Source organism: Ascaphus truei, chromosome 5, assembly GCF_040206685.1.
Source record: "Ascaphus truei isolate aAscTru1 chromosome 5, aAscTru1.hap1, whole genome shotgun sequence".
Taxonomy (NCBI): domain Eukaryota; kingdom Metazoa; phylum Chordata; class Amphibia; order Anura; family Ascaphidae; genus Ascaphus; species Ascaphus truei.
In genome coordinates this window covers 290,746,754-290,771,493 of record NC_134487.1, presented here as the reverse complement: position 1 = coordinate 290,771,493, position 24,740 = coordinate 290,746,754, and the positions used below count along the sequence as shown (strand labels likewise).

Genomic DNA, 24,740 nt, shown 5'->3' with positions numbered 1-24,740 from the left:
CGCCCTCATACCCTCTAATACAGTGACTCCACGGGCAATGCCCCCTCCTACCCTCTAATACAGCGACTCCACGGGCAATGCCCCCTCATACCCTCTAATACAGTGACTCCACGGAAAATGCCCCCTCATACCCTCTAATACAGGGACTCCACGGGCAATGCGCCCTCATACCCTCTAATACAGTGACTTCCCGGGCAATGCCCCCTCATACCCTCTAATACAGTGACTTCCCAGGCAATGCCCCCTCATACCCTCTAATACAGAGACACCACGGCCAATGCCCCCTCATACCCTCTAATACAGTGACTTCCCAGGCAATGCCCCCTCATACCCTCTAATACAGTGACTTCCCAGGCAATGCCCCCTCATACCCTCTAATACAGAGACTCCACGGGCAATGCCCCCTCATACCCTCTAATACAGAGACTCCACGGGCAATGCCCCCTCCTACCCTCTAATACAGTGACTCCACGGGCAATGCCCCCTCCTACCCTCTAATACAGTGACTCCACGGGCAATGCCCCCTCATACCCTCTAATACAGTGACTCCACGGGCAATGCCCCCTCATACCCTCTAATACAGTGACTCCCCGGGCAATGCCCCCTCATACCCTCTAATACAGTGACTCCACGGGCAATGCCCCCTCCTACCCTCTAATACAGTGACTCCACGGAAAATGCCCCCTCCTACCCTCTAATACAGTGACTCCCCGGAAAATGCCCCCTCCTACCCTCTAATACAGTGACTCCCCGGGCAATGCCCCCTCATACCCTCTAATACTGTGACTCCACGGGCAATGCGCCCTCATACCCTCTAATACAGTGACTTCCCGGGCAATGCCCCCTCATACCCTCTAATACAGTGACTTCCCAGGCAATGCCCCCTCCTACCCTCTAATACAGAGACTCCACGGGCAATGCCCCCTCATACCCTCTAATACAGTGACTTCCCAGGCAATGCCCCCTCATACCCTCTAATACAGAGACTCCACGGGCAATGCCCCCTCATACCCTCTAATACAGAGACTCCACGGGCAATGCCCCCTCATACCCTCTAATACAGAGACTCCACGGGCAATGCCCCCTCCTACCCTCTAATACAGTGACTTCCCGGGCAATGCCCCCTCATACCCTCTAATACAGTGACTTCCCAGGCAATGCCCCCTCATACCCTCTAATACAGAGACTCCACGGGCAATGCCCCCTCATACCCTCTAATACAGTGACTCCACGGGCAATGCCCCCTCCTACCCTCTAATACAGTGACTCCACGGGCAATGCCCCCTCATACCCTCTAATACAGTGACTCCACGGGCAATGCCCCCTCATACCCTCTAATACAGTGACTCCCCGGGCAATGCCCCCTCATACCCTCTAATACAGTGACTCCACGGCAATGCCCCCTCCTACCCTCTAATACAGTGACTCCACGGGCAATGCCCCCTCCTACCCTCTAATACAGTGACTCCACGGAAAATGCCCCCTCCTACCCTCTAATACAGTGACTCCCCGGAAAATGCCCCCTCCTACCCTCTAATACAGTGACTCCCCGGAAAATGCCCCCTCCTACCCTCTAATACAGTGACTCCCCGGAAAATGCCCCCTCCTACCCTCTAATACAGTGACTCCACGGGCAATGCGCCCTCATACCCTCTAATACAGTGACTTCCTGGGCAATGCCCCCTCATACCCTCTAATACAGTGACTTCACGGGCAATGCCCCCTCCTACCCTCTAATACAGTGATTCCCCTGGCACTGCCCCCTCCTACCCTCTAATACAGTGACTCCACGGGCACTGCCCCCTCCTACCCTCTAATACAGTGACTTCCCGGGCAATGCCCCTCCTACCCTATAATACAGTGACTCCACGGGCAATGCCCCCTCATACCCTCTAATACAGTGACTCCACGGGCAATGCCCCCTCATACCCTCAAATACAGTGACTCCACGGGCAATGCCCCCTCCTACCCTCTAATACAGTGACTCCACGGGCAATGCCCCCTCATACCCTCTAATACAGTGACTTCCCGGGCAATGCCCCCTCATACCCTCTAATACAGAGACTCCACGGGCAATGCCCCCTCATACCCTCTAATACAGAGACTCCACGGGCAATGCCCCCTCCTACCCTCTAATACAGTGACTCCACAGGCAATGCCCCCTCCTACCCTCTAATACAGTGACTCCACGGGCAATGCCCCCTCATACCCTCTAATACAGTGACTCCCCGGGCAATGCCCCCTCCTACCCTCTAATACAGTGACTCCACGGCAATGCCCCCTCCTACCCTCTAATACAGTGACTCCACGGGCAATGCCCCCTCATACCCTCTAATACAGTGACTCCCCGGGCAATGCCCCCTCCTACCCTCTAATACAGTGACTCCACGGCAATGCCCCTCCTACCCTCTAATACAGTGACTCCACGGGCAATGCCCCCTCATACCCTCTAATACAGTGACTCCACGGGCAATGCCCCCTCATACCCTCTAATACAGTGACTCCACGGGCAATGCCCCCTCATACCCTCTAATACAGTGACTTCCCTGGCAATGCCCCCTCATACCCTCTAATACAGTGACTCCACGGGCAATGCCCCCTCATACCCTTTAATACAGTGACTCTGCGGACAATGCCCCCTCATACCCTCTAATACAGTGACTCCACGGGCACTGCCCCCTCCTACCCTCTAATACAGAGACTCCACGGGCAATGCCCCCTCATACCCTCTAATACAGTGACTCCACGGACAATGCCCCCTCCTACCCTCTAATACAGTGACTCCACGGGCAATGCCCCCTCCTACCCTCTAATACAGTGACTCCACGGGCAATGCGCCCTCCTACCCTCTAATACAGTGACTCCACGGGCAATGCCCCCTCCTAACCTCTAATACAGTGACTCCACGGGCAATGCCCCCTCCTACCCTCTAATACAGAGACTCCACGGGCAATGCCCCCTCCTACCCTCTAATACAGTGACTCCACGGGCAATGCCCCCTCCTACCCTCTAATACAGTGACTCCACGGGCAATGCCCCCTCCTACCCTCTAATACAGTGACTCCACAGGCAATGCCCCCTCCTACCCTCTAATACAGAGACTCCACGGGCAATGCCCCCTCCTACCCTCTAATACAGAGACTCCACGGGCAATGCCCCCTCCTACCCTCTAATACAGTGACTCCACGGGCAATGCCCCCTCCTACCCTCTAATACAGTGACTCCACGGGCAATGCCCCCTCCTACCCTCTAATACAGACTCCACGGGCAATGCCCCCTCCTACCCTCTAATACAGTGACTCCACGGGCAATGCCCCCTCCTACCCTCTAATACAGAGACTCCACGGGCAATGCCCCCTCCTACCCTCTAATACAGAGACTCCACGGGCAATGCCCCATCCTACCCTCTAATACAGTGACTCCCCTGGCACTGCCCCCTCCTACCCTCTAATACAGTGACTCCACGGGCAATGCCCCCTCCTACCCTCTAATACAGAGACTCCACGGGCAATGCCCCCTCCTACCCACTAATACAGAGACTCCACGGGCAATGCCCCCTCCTACCCTCTAATACAGTGACTCCACGGGCACTGCCCCCTCCTACCCTCTAATACAGTGACTCCACGGGCAATGCCCCCTCATACCCTCTAATACAGTGACTCCACGGGCAATGCCCCCTCCTACCCTCTAATACAGTGACTCCACGGACAATGCCCCCTCCTACCCTCTAATACAGTGACTCCACGGGCAATGCCCCCTCCTACCCTCTAATACAGTGACTCCACGGGCAATGCCCCCTCCTACCCTCTAATACAGTGACTTTTCCCGGGCAATGCCCCTCCTACCCTCTAATACAGTGACTCCACGGGCAATGCCCCCTCATACCCTCTAATACTGAGACTCCTCCCAGACATGTGACGTTGCGTTGCAATGGCAACGTGACGGCAGAACGCAGGGAAAAAAGGTAAGGGGGGGGAGGGGTACAGCAGGCAGGGGGGCGCAGGAGAAAAAGATTGCGCTCCCCTGGATGACACATTTTATCTAACCAACAAAATAGTTTCTTATAGATTAAATTCTAGTGCACAGAGTTTTTGACGCTTCCCAGGTCTCTTCACTCAACTTGACTTTAAATGATGGCTTGTAATGAGCACAGCACGCCCCCTCACAGATGCCCTGTATGGTGGGGCTGTGTGTGGGGATGGGGGGGGGGGGGCTCCTGGATCAGGTTGAATGAGATTGGGTTGATGTCTCTCTGCCACGCTGACACCTCACACAGATCTTCTATACCTTTCCTCCATCAGCGGATATGACGGGTGAGGACTGGTGCCTGGGAGGCGACCTCGCCACACCCAAAATTAAGATGGAAGTTCCCCTTGACCACACCCCCGGCCTCACGCCTTCTGTCACTTTGACGACCAGCGCAGTGCCGGCGCCGCTGGAGGTGGAGGTCCCACCGCCGCTGCCCGCTCCGGAACAGGTAACAGCCCAAAGAGAGGATTTAGGGGCAGGATCAGCTGTAATGAGGCGGGCTCTTTAAGAGGTCCCTATTCCCCATGATCTTCCTCCACAATGCCAACGTTTCTGTCTCCGCCGGACCTTCAGCAGGGCAGAATATACACATTTCTCATCATTGTATTCATCTTATCGCCAGCATTACTGATGATAAAAACTAAAGATGGGAATAAAATGGAAATATTAAACAGTTATGTGGTCCTGAATTTATACTGCATGTTATCCTTTCATATAAAGAATAAAAAAAGTTAAACCCGAATATGGTTATTTGCCTTGTTCAGTTTAACCCTTTTACTGACAGGGGGCAGCAATGCAAATAATAGCAAAGGGTAAAACAACCTGATTATACGTCTGGGGTCATTATGCATGAAATAAGTGTGTTTGTAAGTGAAACGCTCGTCTCGGGGGCGGTGAACTCCGGTCTCCAAGGGCCACCAACAGGTCAGGTTTTAAGGATATCCCTGCTTCGGCACAGGTATCGCAGTCCTTCTGAGCTGAGCCACTGATTGAGCCATCTGTGTTGAAGCAGGGATATCTTTTAAAAACCTGACCTGTTGGTGGCCGCCGTGGCTTGGCTAGAAGTACGGCTTTGATGCTAAAGCCAAGTAGAGCAGTCGGCATCTGATGTAACTATATTCACTTGATGTCCCATATAACCGGATAGTTGGACTATATGATATTTTAAGGGGAAAAAATACCTGCTAACCTGTTCTATACTGTGTGGTGAAAATCAGAGGGATGCTATGAGGGATTATATTCTTGACCTCACTATATACAACATATCCCTATTGATGCACACGAGCTGCCTCTGGATAAAACGTAACATTTATTTGGTAACCAATGAAATGGTCCAGGGAACCAACTAACTTAAAAGAAAAAATCTACTGTTCTTGTAGAGACGACCTGCAGTGAATCAGTACAGAGGGACCACCTCCAACAGGACATTGTGCTGTGAACTGGTGCTAAGTGTCCACACACCATACACACACACCATACACACACACCATACACACACACCATACACACACACCATACACACACACCATACACACACACCATACACACACACCATACACACACACACCATACACACACACACCATACACACCATACACACACACACCATACACACACACACCATACACACACACCACACACACCACACACACCACACACACCACACACACCACACACACCACGTGAAGCCTCTCTCTGGAAATATCACTAGGTAGTAGATAGTGTTTAGTGGAATAAGTAGGAATATATAATATCCACAAAACACCGTATACTGATATGTGCACCTTGTACACAGTATCTGTTGGCAGGAAACACTGTTGTATATATTTAGCCTCATCGGAGAGCCGTTTCACTTATGTCTATGTATATAGTTGGACTTCATGCAGGGTTGGGGACTGGTCTGTTCTACAATTGTTCCTCATCCCTCTCCTGCTGTCCCTTTCCCAGGTTAAGATGCTGAGTCCCAAGGTCCTGCCGCAGATAAAGCTGGAGCCGCACGAAGTGGACCAGTTCCTGAACCTGTGTCCAAAGGAAGGTGTGTAACTCTCCCACTGTCACCAAGACCCCACGTCACAAAGCCAAGACTGGGTCACTGACCAGTGGAAGGGGCTCTGTTACCACACTCTGATCCCACCCTATACAGGGATATGCGAGTTACGACCTGCATACAAAGAATGGGGTGTGAGCGAGACACACGCAAGGTGTACCATATATATCAGAAAGCTTCAGTCCTATAGGGTCAGCGGCTTTATAGCCGTTAAGGAAATAGTTGGAGAAGATGGACACTTGTTTTATTTTTTTTTATATTTTTTTTTATCGATCACCAGCTTTTGTTTGGGGAAGAGTGGCTAAGGCCGCGTCCATGGATAGTGCTTGTGGGCTGAGGCGCGCTTACGCTCGGCACTGAGCCCCTACAGCCGTAATGAGGGCGGCTTTAGTAGGGGCTCGCTTGCGGAAGCGTAGGTCTTGGGAAAATGTAAAATTTTCGCGCTTGCCGGAGCGCAGGGCCGGTCACGTGAGCGGTTCGCCCAATGAGGGCGAACCAGCTCCGTGACGTCACTGGCCCGCCCGCCGACACGCCCCCGGACGGCGCGCTGTCTAAGGCCAGGGAAAGCACCCGCTTTCCCTCAGCCTCAGCGCGCCTCCGCCCGCAAGCAGTATCCATGGACGAAGCCTAAGAGACAATATGGGGGTTAGGTAGAGAGGTTGGTAGCAAGAAAGAACTAGCAGAGAATTGAGACGTAGGATTGAGATAAAAAGAGAGACTGGGGTATACTGGGGGAGGTGGGTTGCCTTGGTGCTTGATTTTATTAAAAAAACACACGTAGGATATTGCATGAATTGCTCCTTTAAAAAGGAACCATGAGCTCTTGGCGGTTATTTTTTTTGACTAGGTGAATAGCAGGGGGTCTCGGAAGCTCAAACCACATTTATTTCAGCTCTGGGGACCCCTTGCTTCCCGAGAGATTTTACCTATGAAGGGATTGCCAGTAGCATCCCAGGCTGGGCACTCAATATGGCAGTTTAAAGGTCCCGCGGGCCAATAGGAAACGGCGACGTCATCGCTTGCGGCTTCCCATTGGCCTGCAATACCCTGACCTGCATTAGGTACGGGCATCACCTTCAGAAGGCAGTGTCCCGGAAAGTCGAGGTCCCCACAGAGCTGAAGTTAATGCGGTTCAGCTCCGGAGACCCCCTGCTTCATATCCAAGTATATAAGGGGCATCTTGTATTGGGGTAGCCCTTAGGTTTTTTTTTTGCCGTGCTGTAATTCTTCTTCTTCTGCTCCCTTCCCCAGCGGCCTCAGCGGACACTCTGCAACTACCCCCCACCCCTCCCAGCAGCCACGGGAGTGACTCGGAGGGGGGCCAGAGCCCCACCAGATCCCTCCCACCCTCCAGCCCTGTCCAGTCACAGCCCAGTGCTAAAGTGACCGCTCGCAGCCCCTCTGCGCTCTCTAACTCCCCCCTGCTGACCGCACCACACGTAAGTCTGTGTCTTGCCTGCAAACCATGTGACCCCCACTGCCGGCACGTCAGATCCCATAAGGGCTTTCACCTTTTTGGTTTGACCTTGTCAAAGGATGAGGGATTTTAACCCTCTTGCTTCCAGGGGAGCCTGCGATACATCGCTTTGCTCTAACCACAAGGCTTAAGTAGTGCTGCACTGCGTGCTCATTTGCATGTCATTACCCAGAATCCCTGGCAGCAGTGTAAGCACTGTATGCCAAGAGATAATGGGGAAGGGCAGGGTCGCAGGCCTGTCTGAGACATGTGAAGGTTTGCATTTGCTGTGCGCTGCATCGCGTAATCCTTTCAACCTCTCGGGTGCAGGTTGGAGAAGATCCGCACAAATAGTTTTAGTTATGGGATTCTTACCTTCAGCAATTAGCGACTTCTGTCTGCTGCTCACCGTCCAGTCTTTTTATTTTTCATTTTCATTCCCATCTTAAACTTGAATGTAACTTAAAAATAGCGCGTTACCGCATTACACGGTGTGTTGCTTATTTAGGGGGGTTTTTGTGGGGGTTACTGCTGTACATTGTAGGTGTTGGGAGTATATGTTAATACAGGAAGAGTGAGAGGGCCTTTTATAACTTAATGCCTTTTATAACTTAATGCCTTCTTATAACTTAATGCCTTCTTTGACCAAAGTGAATTAATTCCAGTGACCTGTTTAAGGGACCTCACCCGGGTCATTTATATCCATTTATTATTTTAATATTTTGAAGTTCTTCTTGGGAGAGGTTTGATTTCCTCTCATCAGGAGTTTGTACACCAGAGTCCCCCCTCTCCCCCTTATCTTTATTGGCTCTCTGATAAGGACAGGGTGGGGTGGGGGGGATAAGGGGAAAGAAAACACTTGAATAACAAACACTTCCCCATTCAGAGACCCCCTAAAAAAAAAAAAAATTCTACTTTTTCCCAGAAAAATGAAAGCGGCCAAATCTTTGCTAATAGCATTGTTAGATTTCTTTAGGGAACTCCGTTACTACTAAAAGTGTGTTTTCTGGCCGACTACTTGAGGTTGCACTTTTAAATGAAAAATAAGTTGTACTTATTAGCATTGAGTGCAGCGAGACCACAGGGTCCCTACAATATCCAGACTTGGAGCTTGCAACCGTGTGATGTCCCCTTCACTGCAAAGATTGGCATTATCCCATTGGGGTCCGTATGTCTGATGTGTCTATTTCCCTCTACCTTCCGCGCTGCAGAAGCTGCAGGGCACCGGGCCTCTGATGCTCACGGAGGAAGAGAAAAGGACCCTGGTGGCCGAAGGCTACCCCATCCCTACTAAACTGCCCCTCACCAAAGCCGAAGAGAAGGCGCTGAAAAAAATCCGCAGGAAGATCAAGAATAAGGTGAGGGGCTCGGGAGGGCATTTATCACGGAGATGGGCCGCAGCGCTGCTAGTCACTGGGGTTATTGGTGTCTGATGTGAAGTCACGCCCAGGGTGCCTGCATCCTTCAGGGATTCCTGTGAGAGGGAGAAGTGTACATGAGCTATGATGACTTATAGAAATCTCTACGCAAGACGCCCTGTTCTCCCATAAGAGGGACTTGCGCATGACTCTACTAACCGATTGTCTTCATATTATTTAAACTCAAAACGTGTATTTAAGATTAAAAAAGGGAGTTTAACCTCTCCGGGGAATTGAGGTTGGAGCACTCTAATGATGGTTGGACGAGTGAGTGTCGGTGAATCCATGGTCATTGCCCTAACCCGACAGCATTCCATTACTGATTATCCAACTGACGCATAGAACACCAGGGTGCTGAACGGAGCATTCTGATTGGTCAAAGTTAAAACCCCAATTTATATTCTGATTGGTCAAAGTTAAAACCCCAATTTATAATCTGTCCAATGAACAAATGTAATTTTTATTTTGTGTGTTTTTTTTTTTTTTTTTTTTTTTTTTTTAAATAAAGCTTGATATGCCACAAAAAAGTAGGGAGACCCTAAAGTATTTTTTTTCTATTTAGGAGGTAAATTGCTATAAATAATACTTGGACTAGAAACAGCTCAAAGATCTCAAGCTTATTGAGATTTAGACCCCCACACTCCCTTGCTGCATCAGTGGAAACGATGAGTCAATGAACCAATCAGTGTTCTTTAGTCAGCCGCCCATTGCCCCGTGGGGGAAGCAGAATGGATTGCAAGTCTGTGTTTGCTGGGTAATGATCAGTGTGACTAGTATAGAGGGAGGATGAGGTGTCAGACAGTGCTGGGGGGGGATGCTGTGGTCAGACAGTGCTGGGGGTGACACATTCTCCCCTTTCTGTTTTCAGATCTCTGCCCAGGAAAGTCGCAGGAAGAAGAAGGAATACATGGACAGCCTAGAGAAAAGGTAACTCCTCTCCCTCTCTATTGCAGTTACAGTAGTCACAGAGTAAATATCCCTCCATTTGGTACGTTGGTATGTTTGTCCATGCAATCAGTCTATACTTCTCCAGGGCCCAAATCACTGCTTTTTTGTTTTAATATATGCAGCCGTTGATTACCTTTTATACGGATTACTTAAGCTGCCGATCGTTTCATTCTCCCGCAATCGATCAGAAAAGATCCTGCTTCCCAGGGTTCACTAAATGGCTGCCTTTTCGTTTCAATCAATCCTTCAGTCAGTGCAACTCAGCAGCTACAATGTATCCTGATATTACTAATTTATCATTGTCTATTGTTATAGTTTGCTGCTCAAACTGCTGGGAATATTGGCAACAAATTATCACTAATAGGAAAGTGTTGCAAAGATCTTGCACTGCTGGGGAGGTGGGCTAAACCTGCTATAAAACTCAAGGATGCTCAGTATATTAACTCATTAAAAATGGCATTAAACATTGAATTCTTTTTTTTTTTTTTTTTTTTTTTAAAGTAGTATTATCTAATACTACAGAACTGATTTAATTTTTTTAAATACACATGTAGGATATTGCATGGATTTCTCCTTTAACTTAGCATGGAATCGGAGATACTGGGTCACTTCGGCAGTGTTTGAATCATGTTCCACTTCCTTTGACACTTTGAGGGCCATGTGTTAATCTGCCAGACTAGATTTAAACTGTTCATATGGATTGTGTTCGAGTATCAAGATTAATAGATCCGGTTTGCTCCATATCTATCAGGGGGTAAGCGGTTCAGTGGGGCAATAGGTGGCGTTATGGTTTGGGTTACTTCAGAGGATTTCAACATTTTTTAGATCTGTAGAACCCTTTAAGAATGAACAATGTCTTCATGGGAGCCCTGTCACAGTAGACTGTGAACCAAGAACATCTAGGACTCCTTATAAAAAAAAAAAACAAACTGCCCCATTACAAACATATTTCTATATTGTATATTATAAAATATCAAACTATTTTTTTCCCCCCATCATTGTTCTGGCCCCGGCTCACTGTAGGTAATGAGTAGGATCAGGCCGTTTAAACTCGTCCCCTTTTAATGCACACAGAGTCCTTCTATTTTCTTTAACTTTATTGGAGTGGGGTTTAACAGAAACATAAAACCACTTGCAGATAGCATTTGTGAGAGGAAGGTAGAAAATGATTGCCTTGTTCTGGGATAACAGTGAAAGGGATCTTACTCACAAGGCCGTAGGTTCCAAAAAAGAAGCATGCTTGCCTGGACAAGCAGGAAATAAGGCACAGGCTGCACCAACTGGCAGGGGAGAATATGGGCCGCCCAACTCACTAAGGAGTACTGGAGGAGTTGCCAAGGCAACAGGCTGAGAAGCCGAAAGGGAAGTTACATTTGTAACAAGTTAAGACTGGGGAATGACAGCAGCCTCAGAACAGAGGAAATATGCAATCTGGTTCCAGGACAATAATGTATTAAGGCATGTGTTTTTTTTTTTTTTTTTTTTAAACCCCTTGTTACCTTTAGCAAATACTCAGGGATGCATAGGAAACGGGTTGAAATCCATTGATTTATTTGTTACTTACATGGGTATTAATATTAGCATGGCTTTCACCATCATTTTATCTCTTTTTATTCTGCTCTAATAACTTTTGTCTGCTTAAAACCACGCGTTATATAAGTTATGGTGGGTAAAAAAAGTGACAAAAACTCTCCGCAGTACATTGTGCAGTAAATAAAAACCCCACGTGTGAGCACATTCACATGTCTCTGACAGGTCTGCAACCCTGCCCTTCCCCTTTATCTCTTAGCATACAGTACTTCCACTGCAGCCAGGGATTCTGGGAAATTACATTTAAGGAATATGCTCACAATTGGTATTTTTATTTGCTGTACGGTGGAGGGTTTTTGTCACTTCTTTTTTTTTTTTTACCCATACAACTTATTTAATGTGTGCTGGATATTTATCCCAGCTACACTTTGAAAAGCCGGTATAACCAACCTCACTCTGACACCCAAAAGGTTGAAACAGCTGTCTGTGAGTAGGTTTACTGGCTCTGCACCCCTAAATCCCATGCTGTGCTGAAAAGCTGTGTAATGCGGCAGGCATAAGCTTATAGGGGTCCATGTTAAAATGGACATGAAGTTAAAGGTGACACTGTATGTGCTCATATGCATGACATTTCCCAGAATCCCTGGCTACAGTGGAAGCACTGTATGTTAAGAGATAATGGGGAAAAGCCGGGTTGCAGACCTGTATGCTTAAAAAACAAAAAAAAACAAAGTGTGCCTCCAAATCAAAGTATCTGTGTTGCACCCTCTTCTCTGTGTTAAGCACTCTTTATTTCCCCATCTCTGATCTTGTCCCTTCTTCCTCAGGGTGGACAACTGTTCCTCGGAAAACGGTGAACTGCGTAAAAAGGTGGAGGTGCTGGAGACCACCAACAGGTGAGAGGGTGGTCCGGATAGCAATGTAAACTTCATCCACGTGATTGCCAGACGGGCTTGTTTTTGCTTCTCCTAACAAACTGGGCTGTGCACCACAAGAGCTTGCACTCATCTGGTTGTTCTGTCCCTTCCGCAGGACTCTCCTGCAGCAGCTGCAGCGGCTCCAGGCCATGGTGGCCGGCAAGGTGTCCCGTTCATACAAAGCAGCGAGCACCCAAACTGGGACCTGCCTTATGGTGAGTGCCGAGTGCCCAATCGGTGTGACCTGCATCTCTGAAGGGTCATAACTCGTGGAACGGTCAAGTCCACTGTTTGTATCTGATCCATAGCAACCTTCCACATGGCGGTATGGGATCTCTTGGGGATCCTTCCACGTGATATCATGGGATCACTTGGGGTCCTTCCATGTCCTATGCGATCTTTCATGGTCCATGATGGAATCTCTTGGGGGTCCTTCAAGATAATAGTAAGGGATCTCATAGGTTCCTTGTACGTGATATTATTTAGATTCTTATTTCCGGAGATGATCTGCCTTTTGGGAGAAGAGTAAGGTTTGTTTCTGGTTGGGAAGCGCACCCTGTAGCTGGGAGATGGTAAATCACCCGGCTAATGTTCTGATTGTCACTGCCAGGTCACAAGAAGTTGTCTCAGTAGGTGTTGTCCCCTTGTCGTTCATGCCTTGACCTCATCCTGCCTCTCATGCCCCTACAGGTGGTGGTCCTGTGCTTTGCCGTCATATTCGGCAGCTTCACACACAACTTTGACCCCTACCCTTCGGCCACCAAGACCGTGCCACAGGCGAGTGGGCTTTCGGCCCCTGAGTCCTACGCGGCCTCCATCGGTAAGTTACCAGGGACCCCCCTGCTTGCCAGCATCTGAAAGCTGTATCGGGGAGTTGGTAATATCTATGGGATTGTAAAATTATATGTACAGCGCTGCATACATTGTCAGTGCTAAGTAAAAAAAAAATAAGTCTCGGTAGTAGGTAACATTACAAGTGAGACTGTGTATATCTTTGTGTCAATGTGTATATCCTTGCATATATCAGAGTGGGAGGCTGTGTGTGTCCGTGAGTGTATCCGTGTGTTAATGTGCACGTGTGTCACTGTCTGTGTGTGCATCAGTTTGTTAGGGAATGTATACAGGAAGGTTAAACAATATTGGATGTTGTCATTATGGCCGGTTGGCTGTGGGACACCACTTACCCATTCACAGAGCATTGCATTGGTAGCCGCTAAAAGGTTAATATTTGTGCCTGTGGGACTCCCTGACTGATTTGAATCCGGACAAGAGAGACGGTTTAAAATGTGTATGTTTCAGGGAAATTTCCCATGGAGTTAATACACACACATACATACACATACACATACATACACATACACACACACACACACACACACACACACACACACACACACACACACATACATACATACATACATACATACATACATACATACATACATACATACACACACATACACACACACATACACATACACACACACATACACACACACATACACACACACACATACACACATACACACACACACACATACACACACACATACACACACACATACACACACACATACACACACACATACACACACACACACACACACACACACACATATACACACACACACACACACACACCTCTCTATCTGCTGCATCCTTACTCCACTTGCACACCTCACTTCTGCGTTGCACGCTATGCTTTTGTTGGGTGACAGAAGCTGGGACTTGTTACTAGATTACTGGCACATCTAAAAGGGCAGCCGGAGCGCATACTGTACGTGGCAGCTTCTGTACAATGAAAGGATTTACTGACCATGTGCCTGCTACTTTTATATAATGTTTTTTTTTATCATCTTAATCAGGAGCGGCCAACACCAGTTCTCAAGGGCCAGCAACAGGTCAGGCTTTAAGGATATTCCTGTTTCAGCACATGTGGCTCCATCAACGACTGATTGAGCCCCCTCTGCTGAAGCAGGGATATCCTTAAAGCCTCACCTGTTGGTGGCCCTTGAGGACTGGAGTTGGCCGCCCCTGATATAGATCATAACAATACATTTTCATTTGTTTAACCTTTGATCTGCTGAAGCGGCTGACACTATATTGCTTTGGCACTGAAGGACTTAAGAACCCACATGCCAGTCGGTTAACCGCTACACCATAACGCGCTGAAGGCTCAGAGGTACTTTATCACTTCCTGGTTGCTCTGCCGCGCGCTGACTTTCCCGGGCTCTCTCCTAGTGCGCTCCAGGAATCTCCTGATCTACGAGGAACATCGCTCCCTGGAGGAGCTGCACAGCTCGGGGGTGACCTTGGACGCACAGGACATATGGGAGAGGCACGCGGAGAGCGTCTCCAAGCACAGAGCTGCAATGTTGGAGGCGCTCCGCCAGCCCCCGGAGAATTCGTACATGGCGTCCAACGACAGCAGCAGGGAGGGTGCAGTGCGGCACAGGTGAGGGGGCAGCAGGATGCTGGGAGCGCTGGGAAGAGGAGACGTAGATGGTGTCATCCTGAATTCGAGCTCGGGCCTTACCTTGAATCTGGAAAGCAGGAAGACATAGGGCAGAATTATTCACTGAAGTGTCGGTAGATCCAAGCTACAGCCTCCCTGCAGAGGGGGCAGCGTTTCATGGATTACATATAAGGGGTACCCAGAGACTTGAACCCAAATTTAATACATAGAAATCATTGAACAGGAATGTGTTTTTTTTTTTTTAATTTTAAATGTTTTTTTTTTTTTTTTTTTTAAACACAAATCAGCAATATCCAAACAGCAAAAGCCTAAAATAAAGAAAAATTGTGGTAGAAAGCTTAACGTTTTAGTCCGTAACAAATCCAGGCTGCTTGTTTTGGTGTATAGAGGGTACAGATGGACCTCTGTTTGCTTGTGTCTTTTACACTGTTCAGATTATACACAAAAGCAGAATCAGAAATAGAAATTATACAATACACTTCTTTATTAACCCTTGATCTGGCTAAGCGGCCTGCAAACCCCGGAGAGGGACAACTAGCCGCGGTCGTTTAGCCGCTGAGGTAGGGTAACGGTTTTTAGGGTGAGGAGATTTTAGGGTAATTAAGGTTAGGATTTTAGGGCACGGGGTTAGGGTTTTTTTTTTTAGGATTGCCTGCAGCAGCCAATTTTCCAGGCGGTGAAACGGCCGCAGCTAATTGTCCTACACGCTAGGACCAAAGGGATCTAATGGCAGGGACATGTTGTATAGGTTAAACGTAGATGTAAAATATTTTGTTTGTTAAAAATAATGTCCAATATTATTGTCTCTATAGTTACCAAATGCTTTGAGGTGTTTATACAATCTTCACCTAATCCATTCTGTGATCACACTGGTGATCTATATGCAGAGGGCTAGTTCATGAAGTCTTCTCGTTGTGTTTAATGAATGATGACGGCACAATTAGTTTGATGTGCCAGGCCCTGTCTGCACCCACCAATCTCTCTTCTCCTTTCCAGGTTCAGCTCGGAATTTGGTCCGCACGAGACCATGAAAGTGATTGAACTCGAGAGAAGAGTCAACGCCACCTCCTAATGGGGGGAGAGCCGCTCCTGTCTCTTTCCCTCTCCTGCTCCTTAGCGAACTTTCTTCCCAAGCTGACGTGATTTTACTCTTCAAAATCCCGACTTCAGCCAAACCTTCGGACTTGTCCCCACCTTGTTGGGTGAAGGAGGCTGGGACTTTGTGACCTGACATTGACAGATGGGCGCTGTTTGGAGAGATTGCAATGCTGATCCATCTAACGTTCTGGCAGGGCCATCCAATTATGAAATGAGACCATTTAGGGGATTTTTATTCTCTTCCCCCATTTCAAAGGCACAAGAAGGGTGGAAGAGGCAGGTACTTGGTTGTCACTCTTCACTTGCTCATTATGACGTTACCATGGCCCATCATGTTTATCCCTTGAGTGTCGGAGTCCCCCGGAAGAGGAGTGAACTTCCACCCTGTTTGGTCAACGGGGTGGGTGAAGGAGAGAAGCCCAAGAGAGGTCAACAAGTTGTTCCATTTTGCCCTGCTGGGAGGGGCACAACCAGTCCTCAATTTCAGAGTTAGTTTAGAGGCAATATAACTTCTTTGTTTTTTTTTTTTTTTTTTTAACCTCCACGCTTTAAAAAGTGTAGTGAGCAGTCTTTTGCAAGCCGATGCGTCTTTAGCCTGCCTGTCCTTAAAGGAGGTTACAAACTAGATGGGGCAGTGAACAGGAGTTGTATAAACGTTTTGAACTAGTATTTATATGGTGACTTCCATTAGCAAATTTTGTTTACAATTCTACTTCAAAAATATAATGCAGCCACCTCTAGGAGGGGATTCTTGGCAGCACGTTTCTGGTGCTGTAGAATATGTTGTTGTAACCTCTGAAAGGGAGACCAGATACCAGTGAGTTACTAGCGTTTTAAAGCCAAAGTTGTAATTAAACCCCCCAAACTTGGGTTTTAAAGATCACCCCCTCCACCTGCCAGATAATGCCCGTTGTTTGAGTGCCTTATTGTATTAATATTTGTAGGTTAAGGAGGAAGCAGACACGTTAATGTTGAAATGATATATATAATTTTTTTTTTTTTTTACCCTGACAATGGCTTTTGAAGCCCACAATATTGATGGCTGCACATGTTGGGGGCTATTTAAATGGAGTGGCTCCATATTCTCCTCGCGCTCAATCAAAACCTTGGTATAGAGGGGGCGGTTTCTTCAGCCATAGGTGGTTCGAGATGGTTTCTTCTAACAGTGCGAGTCTGGCTCCTTATACTCCGATGTCTGTCCTTCTCGCTGTTGTAAATAGTATTTATTAGTTCTATCCGCTACTTTCTTGCAGCGACCAAACCGCAAAAGTAAACGAGGGACGGACCTTACACGTCATCCATTCTCATACCGTCCCCTTTTAAAACCTCTCTAATACTGTCAGTTACTGCCCTTGTGTTTGCTGCCACCGGCATGGAGGCTGATCCGTGTCTCCTGTAGGTTACGTTCACTCGTAAAGGAGCCGAAATGCATTTAAAGGTGACCTTCACTTTAATAACCTTTTTATTATAAACCCCTATTAAACTCACGGGGTGAATAACCTGCCACTTTCAAATGTCCTTATTTATGAAGGAGTCCACCTCGGCGGCCATCTTTAATATGACCCACCTTATACATTTTGGATAATGAGCAGAGTTGGCTTTTTAAGATGAGCACTGGGTTCTGCAATCAGTTTTGGGGGGAGGTGGGGGGGGGTTATTCTGGTAAAGACAACTGGCAGATTATGAAGCATTACTATAATAGTTAATGAGATCTCTGCTTTGCAACAGTGGGAAATATATATGACCTAGTGTTCAAGGTTAATGCTTACCACTGGTGACCTGGAAGTGCCCCTTTTGCATCTCCACACACGCCCCACTGGCACTGAAGAGGTTAAAAGCAACGGTTCCAGGGATTCTGATCGGTCTTTACCATTCATAAAACACAAGATGGAACGTATGTCTCCTCCGCTCTGGTGTCGAAGGGGTTAACCATGCACTCTCTCATCCTCTGTTTTAGCTTCTATATTTTTGGTATAATAATTTTTTATAAAACGGAAAAAAACTCAATAAAAAAAAAACCATGCAGCATATTGAATGCGGTGTTCCCTGTACTGTGCATCGTATTGCAGGTAAATGTCTCGCAGGAGAAATTGTGGGGCGCAGAAGCGGGGTAACCGGCGATACGCACGAGACTCGGGTGAGATTGGGATGTAAACACTCATCAAGGCAGATGTGCAGCCCAGAGGCGTTTTAGCATCAAAATATTAAAGGGATTTTGCAGCAATACTTCAAGATTAAAAGAGTAATAATGACCGTGACATGTTTTAAAGGGTCAGTCCCTCCTAGGTCCAAGGTGTCCGAATGGCCATAACAGTCCAGATAATAGAGAGAAATGCTGCACACCTCGAAATTGAAAAAAATGATACAATAACCGGTGCGCCAGTGTTAGAACGAAAGCCTGCAGTCAGTCCTGGATATATGAACAGAGGAACATAGGGCACAACCGATTTTTGGTATGCTAAATCTGTTGTGCCCTATGTTCCTCTGTCCGAATGGCCATGACATGATTAAGGGGTCGGTCCCTCCTGGTGATTTATTTTTTGTTTTTTTCACCTAGAAGTTCTTTTCTTTCCTTTTTAAAAAAAAAAAGTTGGTTTGTAAGCACGGTGAGCTCAGGCTTGGGACGGGGTTGATCCCTCTTGTCTAATGTCAATGTGTGTTGAAGAGTTTGCACAGGCAGAGCCCCCTCATCCCGTCCACCTTCTTCCTTGGCTCTCGGGTAAGGATGGGGATGGGATAAGGGTAGAGATTGACAAACACTCCCCAACACTAAAAACCCTTAAGAAATGCAATTTGTTCCTAATTATCAAAGGTAAAAAAGCAGCCAGATCTTTGAGGAAACCAGTTAGTTAAGTAATTTACACTTATTTTTGCCTGGCTACATGAGATTGGACCTTTTCTGAAGGTCGGCACATTTATAGCAGGATGAAGCTGCGTACCTGTCTTTTTTTTCTTCACACCATATAACACCTTCTTAGTTTGTTCCAGCTAATTAATGTAAAAATAGTTTTTGTAAGAGTTTTTATCGCCAAGAAGCTAAAAATAAGCCTCTGGTGAGGGAGGGAATGAGGATTGCTTATCGAAAGACTTCAAATGTTACCGCATCAGTCAGAAACGAGGCTGGAGCTGCGATTTACACCTCTAATTTTGTGTGTGTGTCACGTTTGCTTGATGTAGTGGTAAAGTTGTATTGGTGTTCGCAGCACTGACGCCATTCACAAAGCCACCCCATTGTGCAGACGCTCCAAGGACCAAAAATGAACGAATGGAAGTGACGTTTTTAAAGACCACGCTTTGGGGAACCTGCAGAAGAAAGTGTGTGTGTCTTCTCCAGCCCTGGGCAGGTACTTAACGGTGTATTGAATAAGGCTGGGGCCATGGTACCGCAGACCGTGCGGAACAGACTGCCTTAAGGCATTGTTTGTGTCCATGTAGCGCGCGGGAGGGGGCGGGTGTTGCGCAACATATCAGTTCTAACTGATTTCTTGGCGCGACAGGCTGGTCACGTGAGAGGTTCGCCCCTCTGTGACGTCACTGGCACGATCCTAGACACGCCCACGGACGGCGCGTGTACCATGGCTGAAAAACGCACCCTCTTCAAGCGGGTGACGTCACGGTCGCGCACGCCTCCGCACGGGCAAAGGCACCATGGCCCCAGCCTAAGGACCTTCGAGAGCAACTAAGAAAGCACTCGATTGACAAAAAGTCATCATTCAAATCCTCCTCACAAATGCATTTTGCAGTTATTTCCCTAGACTCAAACCCAAATCTTTGCTTTTAGCATGGTTAGATTGTTACATTATTTACAAAATACTGCCCCCCCCCGAGCGGTTAAGTGGGATTATAACTTTAATAAATACACCGTACAGAATTTGATACAACCTGTTATAATGTACAGTATTCTCTTAACCGTACCAAAAAACGGTCCTAAAATCAAAGGCTAATGCCCATGGGGTCAGAGTAAGAGATTAGATACATGATGGGGTGGACATTCCTCTGACCCATTTCGGGCTCTTCGGACCTCCATGGGTTTAACAGTACAACATGCCCAATGTTTCTGCACACTGTGTAAATATCTGTCCCCCTTTTTGACGAGCCTCAATCCCCATCTCCACAAAAAAGCCTTGCAGAAGTGTGGGGGGGGGGGGGGGGGATGGGGATGGGAGATGATTGCTGCTTTGGGAGAGTCATTAAAAATTTTTACGTACGAAATTTACCAGGTTGCAATAAATGGGGATCGCAAACGTAATTCGCATTCCAATACGGTGCGCCTGCAAATGGAACCTGTAGCCACAAGAGGGCAGCACTAGATAGCCCTAATCGTGTGTGTGTCTCCCTCCTATAAAGGTTTTTTTTTTGTGCAAATAAAATTATACTACCTACCTCCTCGGCTACCTAAGTTGTTAGTAAGCCTCTCCCTCTCCCAACCAGTGCACAAGAATTATACCACATTTATCCAAAGCTAAACTCAAAATTGCTTTCGATAGGATTCCTGTATTAATCTGTATGGTCACACAGATACCCAACAAGCCCTGAGAAACCCCAAACACCGTTAGCAGGTCCTAACACTACCTGAGTTAAAGTTCTTATTTACCTGTATAATTACAGGAAGAATGATCTGCATTGGATCTGTCGTAACCCAGCAAAATGAAACTGACCTGCCAACTTGGAAGGTGGGGAGGGGCAAGCTTAAACCTTGGGGGAAGATTTGGGCCACTAACCTCCCAAAAATAGCTGAGACCAGCTGCACATAGTGCATTGGCATGCTTTGGCTAAAGGGTTCAACTAAATGACCCTTTTTCAAGAGAATATATAGATATTGCACTGTGTATTTTTGTCACATTGGAAGTAGCTTTGGGCATCTTTGTTTTTTGTTGTATTAATCTGTATGGCAACCAAGTGTCACCCTACTTATGGGAGTGCAACCTTGTGATCACATGGATGTAATAGCCTCCCCCCCCTCCTTCGTGACGGGAATGGAAGTAGAGGGCGGCTTCACTTTTTGTCTGATTAAATCTACCCTTAGTAAACAAGCAAACATGCATGATGTACCAGGCATGGCACAAGGGCCCCAGGCGCACCCGCACCTGTTTTATACAAGGGCCCGCACCTGTTTTATACAAGGGCCCGCACCTGTTTTATACAAGGGCCCGCACCCATTTTTATACAAGGGCCCCCGGCGTGCCCACACCACCCGTTTTATACAAGGGCCCCCGGCGTGCCCGCACCACCCGTTTTATACAAGGGCCCCCGGCGTGCCCGCACCACCCGTTTTATACAAGGGCCCCCGGCGTGCCCGCACCACCCGTTTTATACAAGGGCCCCCGGCGTGCCCACTCCACCCATTTTATACAAGGGCCCTGGTGTGCCCGCACCACCCGTTTTACACAAGGGCCCCCGGCGTGCCCACTCCACCCATTTTATACAAGGGCCCCCGGCTTGCCCACACCACCCGTTTTATACAAGGGCCCCCGGCGTGCCCACACCACCCATTTTATACAAGGGCCCCCGGCGTGCCCACACCACCCATTTTATACAAGGGCCCTGGCGTGCCCACACCACCCGTTTTATACAAGGGCCCCCGGCGTGCCCACACCACCCGCTTTATACAAGGGCCCCGGCGTGCCCGCACCACCCATTTTATACAAGGGCCCCCGGCGTGCCCGCACCACCCGTTTTATACAAGGGCCCCCGGCGTGCCCACACCACCCGTTTTATACAAGGGCCCCGGCGTGCCCACACCACCCGTTTTATACAAGGGCCCCCGGCGTGCCCGCACCACCCGTTTTACACAAGGGCCCCCGGCGTGCCCGCACCACCCGTTTTATACAAGGGCCCCCGGCGTGCCCACTCCACCCGTTTTACACAAGGGCCCCCGGCGTGCCCGCACCACCCGTTTTACACAAGGGCCCCCGGCGTGCCCACACCACCCGTTTTACACAAGGGCCCCCGGCGTGCCCGCACCACCCGTTTTACACAAGGGCCCCCGGCGTGCCCGCACCACCCGTTTTATACAAGGGCCCCCGGCGTGCCCACACCACCCGTTTTACACAAGGGCCCTCGGCGTGCCCACTCCACCCATTTTATACAAGGGCCCGGCGTGCCCGCACCACCCGTTTTATACAAGGGCCCCGGCGTGCCCGCACCACCCGTTTTATACAAGGGCCCCCGGCGTGCCCGCACCACCCGTTTTATACAAGGGCCCCCGGCGTGCCCGCACCACCCGTTTTATACAAGGGCCCCCGGCGTGCCCACAACACCCGTTTTATACAAGGGCCCCCGGCGTGCCGGCACCACCCGTTTTATACAAGGGCCCCCAGCGTGCCCGCACCACCCGTTTTATACAAGGGCCCCCGGCGTGCCCACACCACCCGTTTTATACAAGGGCCCCCGGCGTGCCCACACCACCCGTTTTATACAAGGGCCCCCGGCGTGCCCACACCACCCGTTTTATACAAGGGCCCCCGGCGTGCCCACACCACCCGTTTTATACAAGAGCCCGGCGTGCCCACACCACCCGTTTTATACAAGGGCCCCCGGCGTGCCCGCACCACCCGTTTTATACAAGGGCCCCCGGCGTGCCCACACCACCCGTTTTATACAAGGGCCCCCGGTGTGCCCACACCACCCGTTTTATACAAGGGCCCCGGCGTGCCCGCACCACCCGTTTTATACAAGGGCCCGGCGTGCCCGCACCACCCGTTTTATACAAGGGCCCGGCGTGCCCGCACCACCCGTTTTATACAAGGGCCCCGGCGTGCCCGCACCACCCGTTTTATACAAGGGCCCCCGGCGTGCCCGCACCACCCGTTTTATACAAGGGCCCCCGGCGTGCCCGCACCACCCGTTTTATACAAGGGCCCCCGGCGTGCCCACAACACCCGTTTTATACAAGGGCCCCCGGCGTGCCGGCACCACCCGTTTTATACAAGGGCCCCCAGCGTGCCCGCACCACCCGTTTTATACAAGGGCCCCCGGCGTGCCCACACCACCCGTTTTATACAAGGGCCCCCGGCGTGCCCACACCACCCGTTTTATACAAGGGCCCCCGGCGTGCCCACACCACCCGTTTTATACAAGGGCCCCCGGCGTGCCCACACCACCCGTTTTATACAAGGGCCCCCGGCGTGCCCACACCACCCGTTTTATACAAGGGCCCCGGCGTGCCCGCACCACCCATTTTATACAAGGGCCCGGCGTGCCCGCACCACCCGTTTTATACAAGGGCCCCCGGCGTGCCCGCACCACCCGTTTTATACAAGGGCCCCGGCGTGCCCGCACCACCCGTTTTATACAAGGGCCCCCGGCGTGCCCACACCCGTTTTATACAGCAGTAATACACGTGACATAATAGGAATTGGCGCTTCACACATAAAAGTAAACCTAAGGAAATTGAGTTCCTGCCCTGAAGAGCTTGCAATCTAAGTGGTAATTAGGGAGAAGTTACAGAGACCATGTTATGGTGTTCTGGTAAGTGTGTCTGCAGGAGCCCCTAGTCCATGCATGAGATGTATGGTAACAGCCACGGAGCTACCCCAATGCTTAATTAAAGAGGTGTGTGATGGAAAGGGGCCCAGTGACCAGCTTAATAAAGGTTAACAAGCCTGGTTCCTGGCCCCTGCCCGTCCTTCCCTGGGGCTCATCTAACCACAGACCCCTGAGCTACCCCGTTTTCACATGGCCGGTAGCCCCTTACACCCCATGTTTATTCCTGTGTGTAAAATGTACCGAAGAATAAAAATGTGTATTGTACACACAATAAAGCGGAACCGAGGCCTCGGGACGTGGGGCTGAGAAACCCTGTGTGCAGCCCGCATGTCCGGAGAAATGGCTAGAGGGGGAGGAGAGGTACATGGAACAAAGAGAGAGTTTCCGGGAGCGGAGATCTGCCTGAAAAACGGAGCATTTGGCTGTTCCCGCAGACATCGTGGCACCTGGATGCCCCGTGGGGGGGGGGGGGGGGTGGTTATCTGGTCGGCTGGGGAAACCGTTGTTGAACTCCCGCTGGTAGGAGCTGCTCCCATTGGCCTGTTTGTATTTCCCTCCAAAGCCTTTTAACGCACTCCGCCCTGCTTCCAGCCCCGATTTGGCCAAAGCAGGTGAGCCATTGCGTCCTGATTGGTTCCTCAGCAGCATCATCACTGTGGTCGCCAGGCCATCTACCGTGACTTCCTATGGCAGCGGGGAATCTATGAAAGGGGAACCCAATCAGCGTACCAGGTCTCATTCTGATCCTGCCGGGGAGGCGAGCTAAGCGGTGCTCCGAGGCTGTGCCGGTGACGCCTGAAAACGAGACTGTGAGCCTAACCATGCGGGAAATTCAAAAGTGCTTTAGTGCTACGAGACTGTAGCTGAGCCGGAGAAACGTAGAGCAGGACTTGAAAGCAGGAGACGTGGAAGTGCAGCAATGTGTACCAGAGAGGTCTGGTTGGCCCCAGCCCACTGGAGTGTGGAAGCAAAGCTTGGGTAAACCTTCAACGTGGCGCCTAGCCAGCTAGGACTCCCCCCCCCCCTACACAGTGTGCACTGTGCTAGCCAGGATCACTCTGATCTCTGTTTTATGTGTTGTGCTGGCTCCGGCTGGAATAAACATTATTTATTGAACGGCTTTGTCCTGTCTGGTGCCTTGATCCCGGTGATCAATTCTGGTCTCCCGTGACCGTGTGTTCTAAGATGGACCTTAAAGGTGGCGAGAGAGAGAGAGAGTGCATAGGAACATTAGATGGGAGTATCAGGTAGAATATAGGCACGTTATTGATCATACCGGGTAAATGTAAAAATTGCAATTCTTTGTTTCTCTCTTTTTGGAACCATAGAAATA

The 24,740-nt window shown here is 49.3% G+C and overlaps 1 protein-coding gene across 1 annotated transcript in view; it reads left to right on the top strand.

The window, feature by feature from the left end:
• CREB3L2 (cAMP responsive element binding protein 3 like 2) overlaps window positions 1-18,334 on the top strand; it is a 57,793-nt gene extending 39,459 nt beyond the window's left edge. The window contains exons 3-12 of the mRNA XM_075602610.1: window positions 4,302-4,477; window positions 5,977-6,064; window positions 7,328-7,515; window positions 8,744-8,890; window positions 9,819-9,877; window positions 12,256-12,324; window positions 12,461-12,560; window positions 13,036-13,165; window positions 14,587-14,800; window positions 15,818-18,334. Of these exons, the coding sequence (XP_075458725.1) occupies window positions 4,302-4,477; window positions 5,977-6,064; window positions 7,328-7,515; window positions 8,744-8,890; window positions 9,819-9,877; window positions 12,256-12,324; window positions 12,461-12,560; window positions 13,036-13,165; window positions 14,587-14,800; window positions 15,818-15,893 (1,247 nt within the window). The 3' untranslated portion in view covers window positions 15,894-18,334. The remainder of the gene's footprint in view (window positions 1-4,301; window positions 4,478-5,976; window positions 6,065-7,327; window positions 7,516-8,743; window positions 8,891-9,818; window positions 9,878-12,255; window positions 12,325-12,460; window positions 12,561-13,035; window positions 13,166-14,586; window positions 14,801-15,817) is intronic.
• Window positions 18,335-24,740: the final 6,406 nt, after the last annotated feature.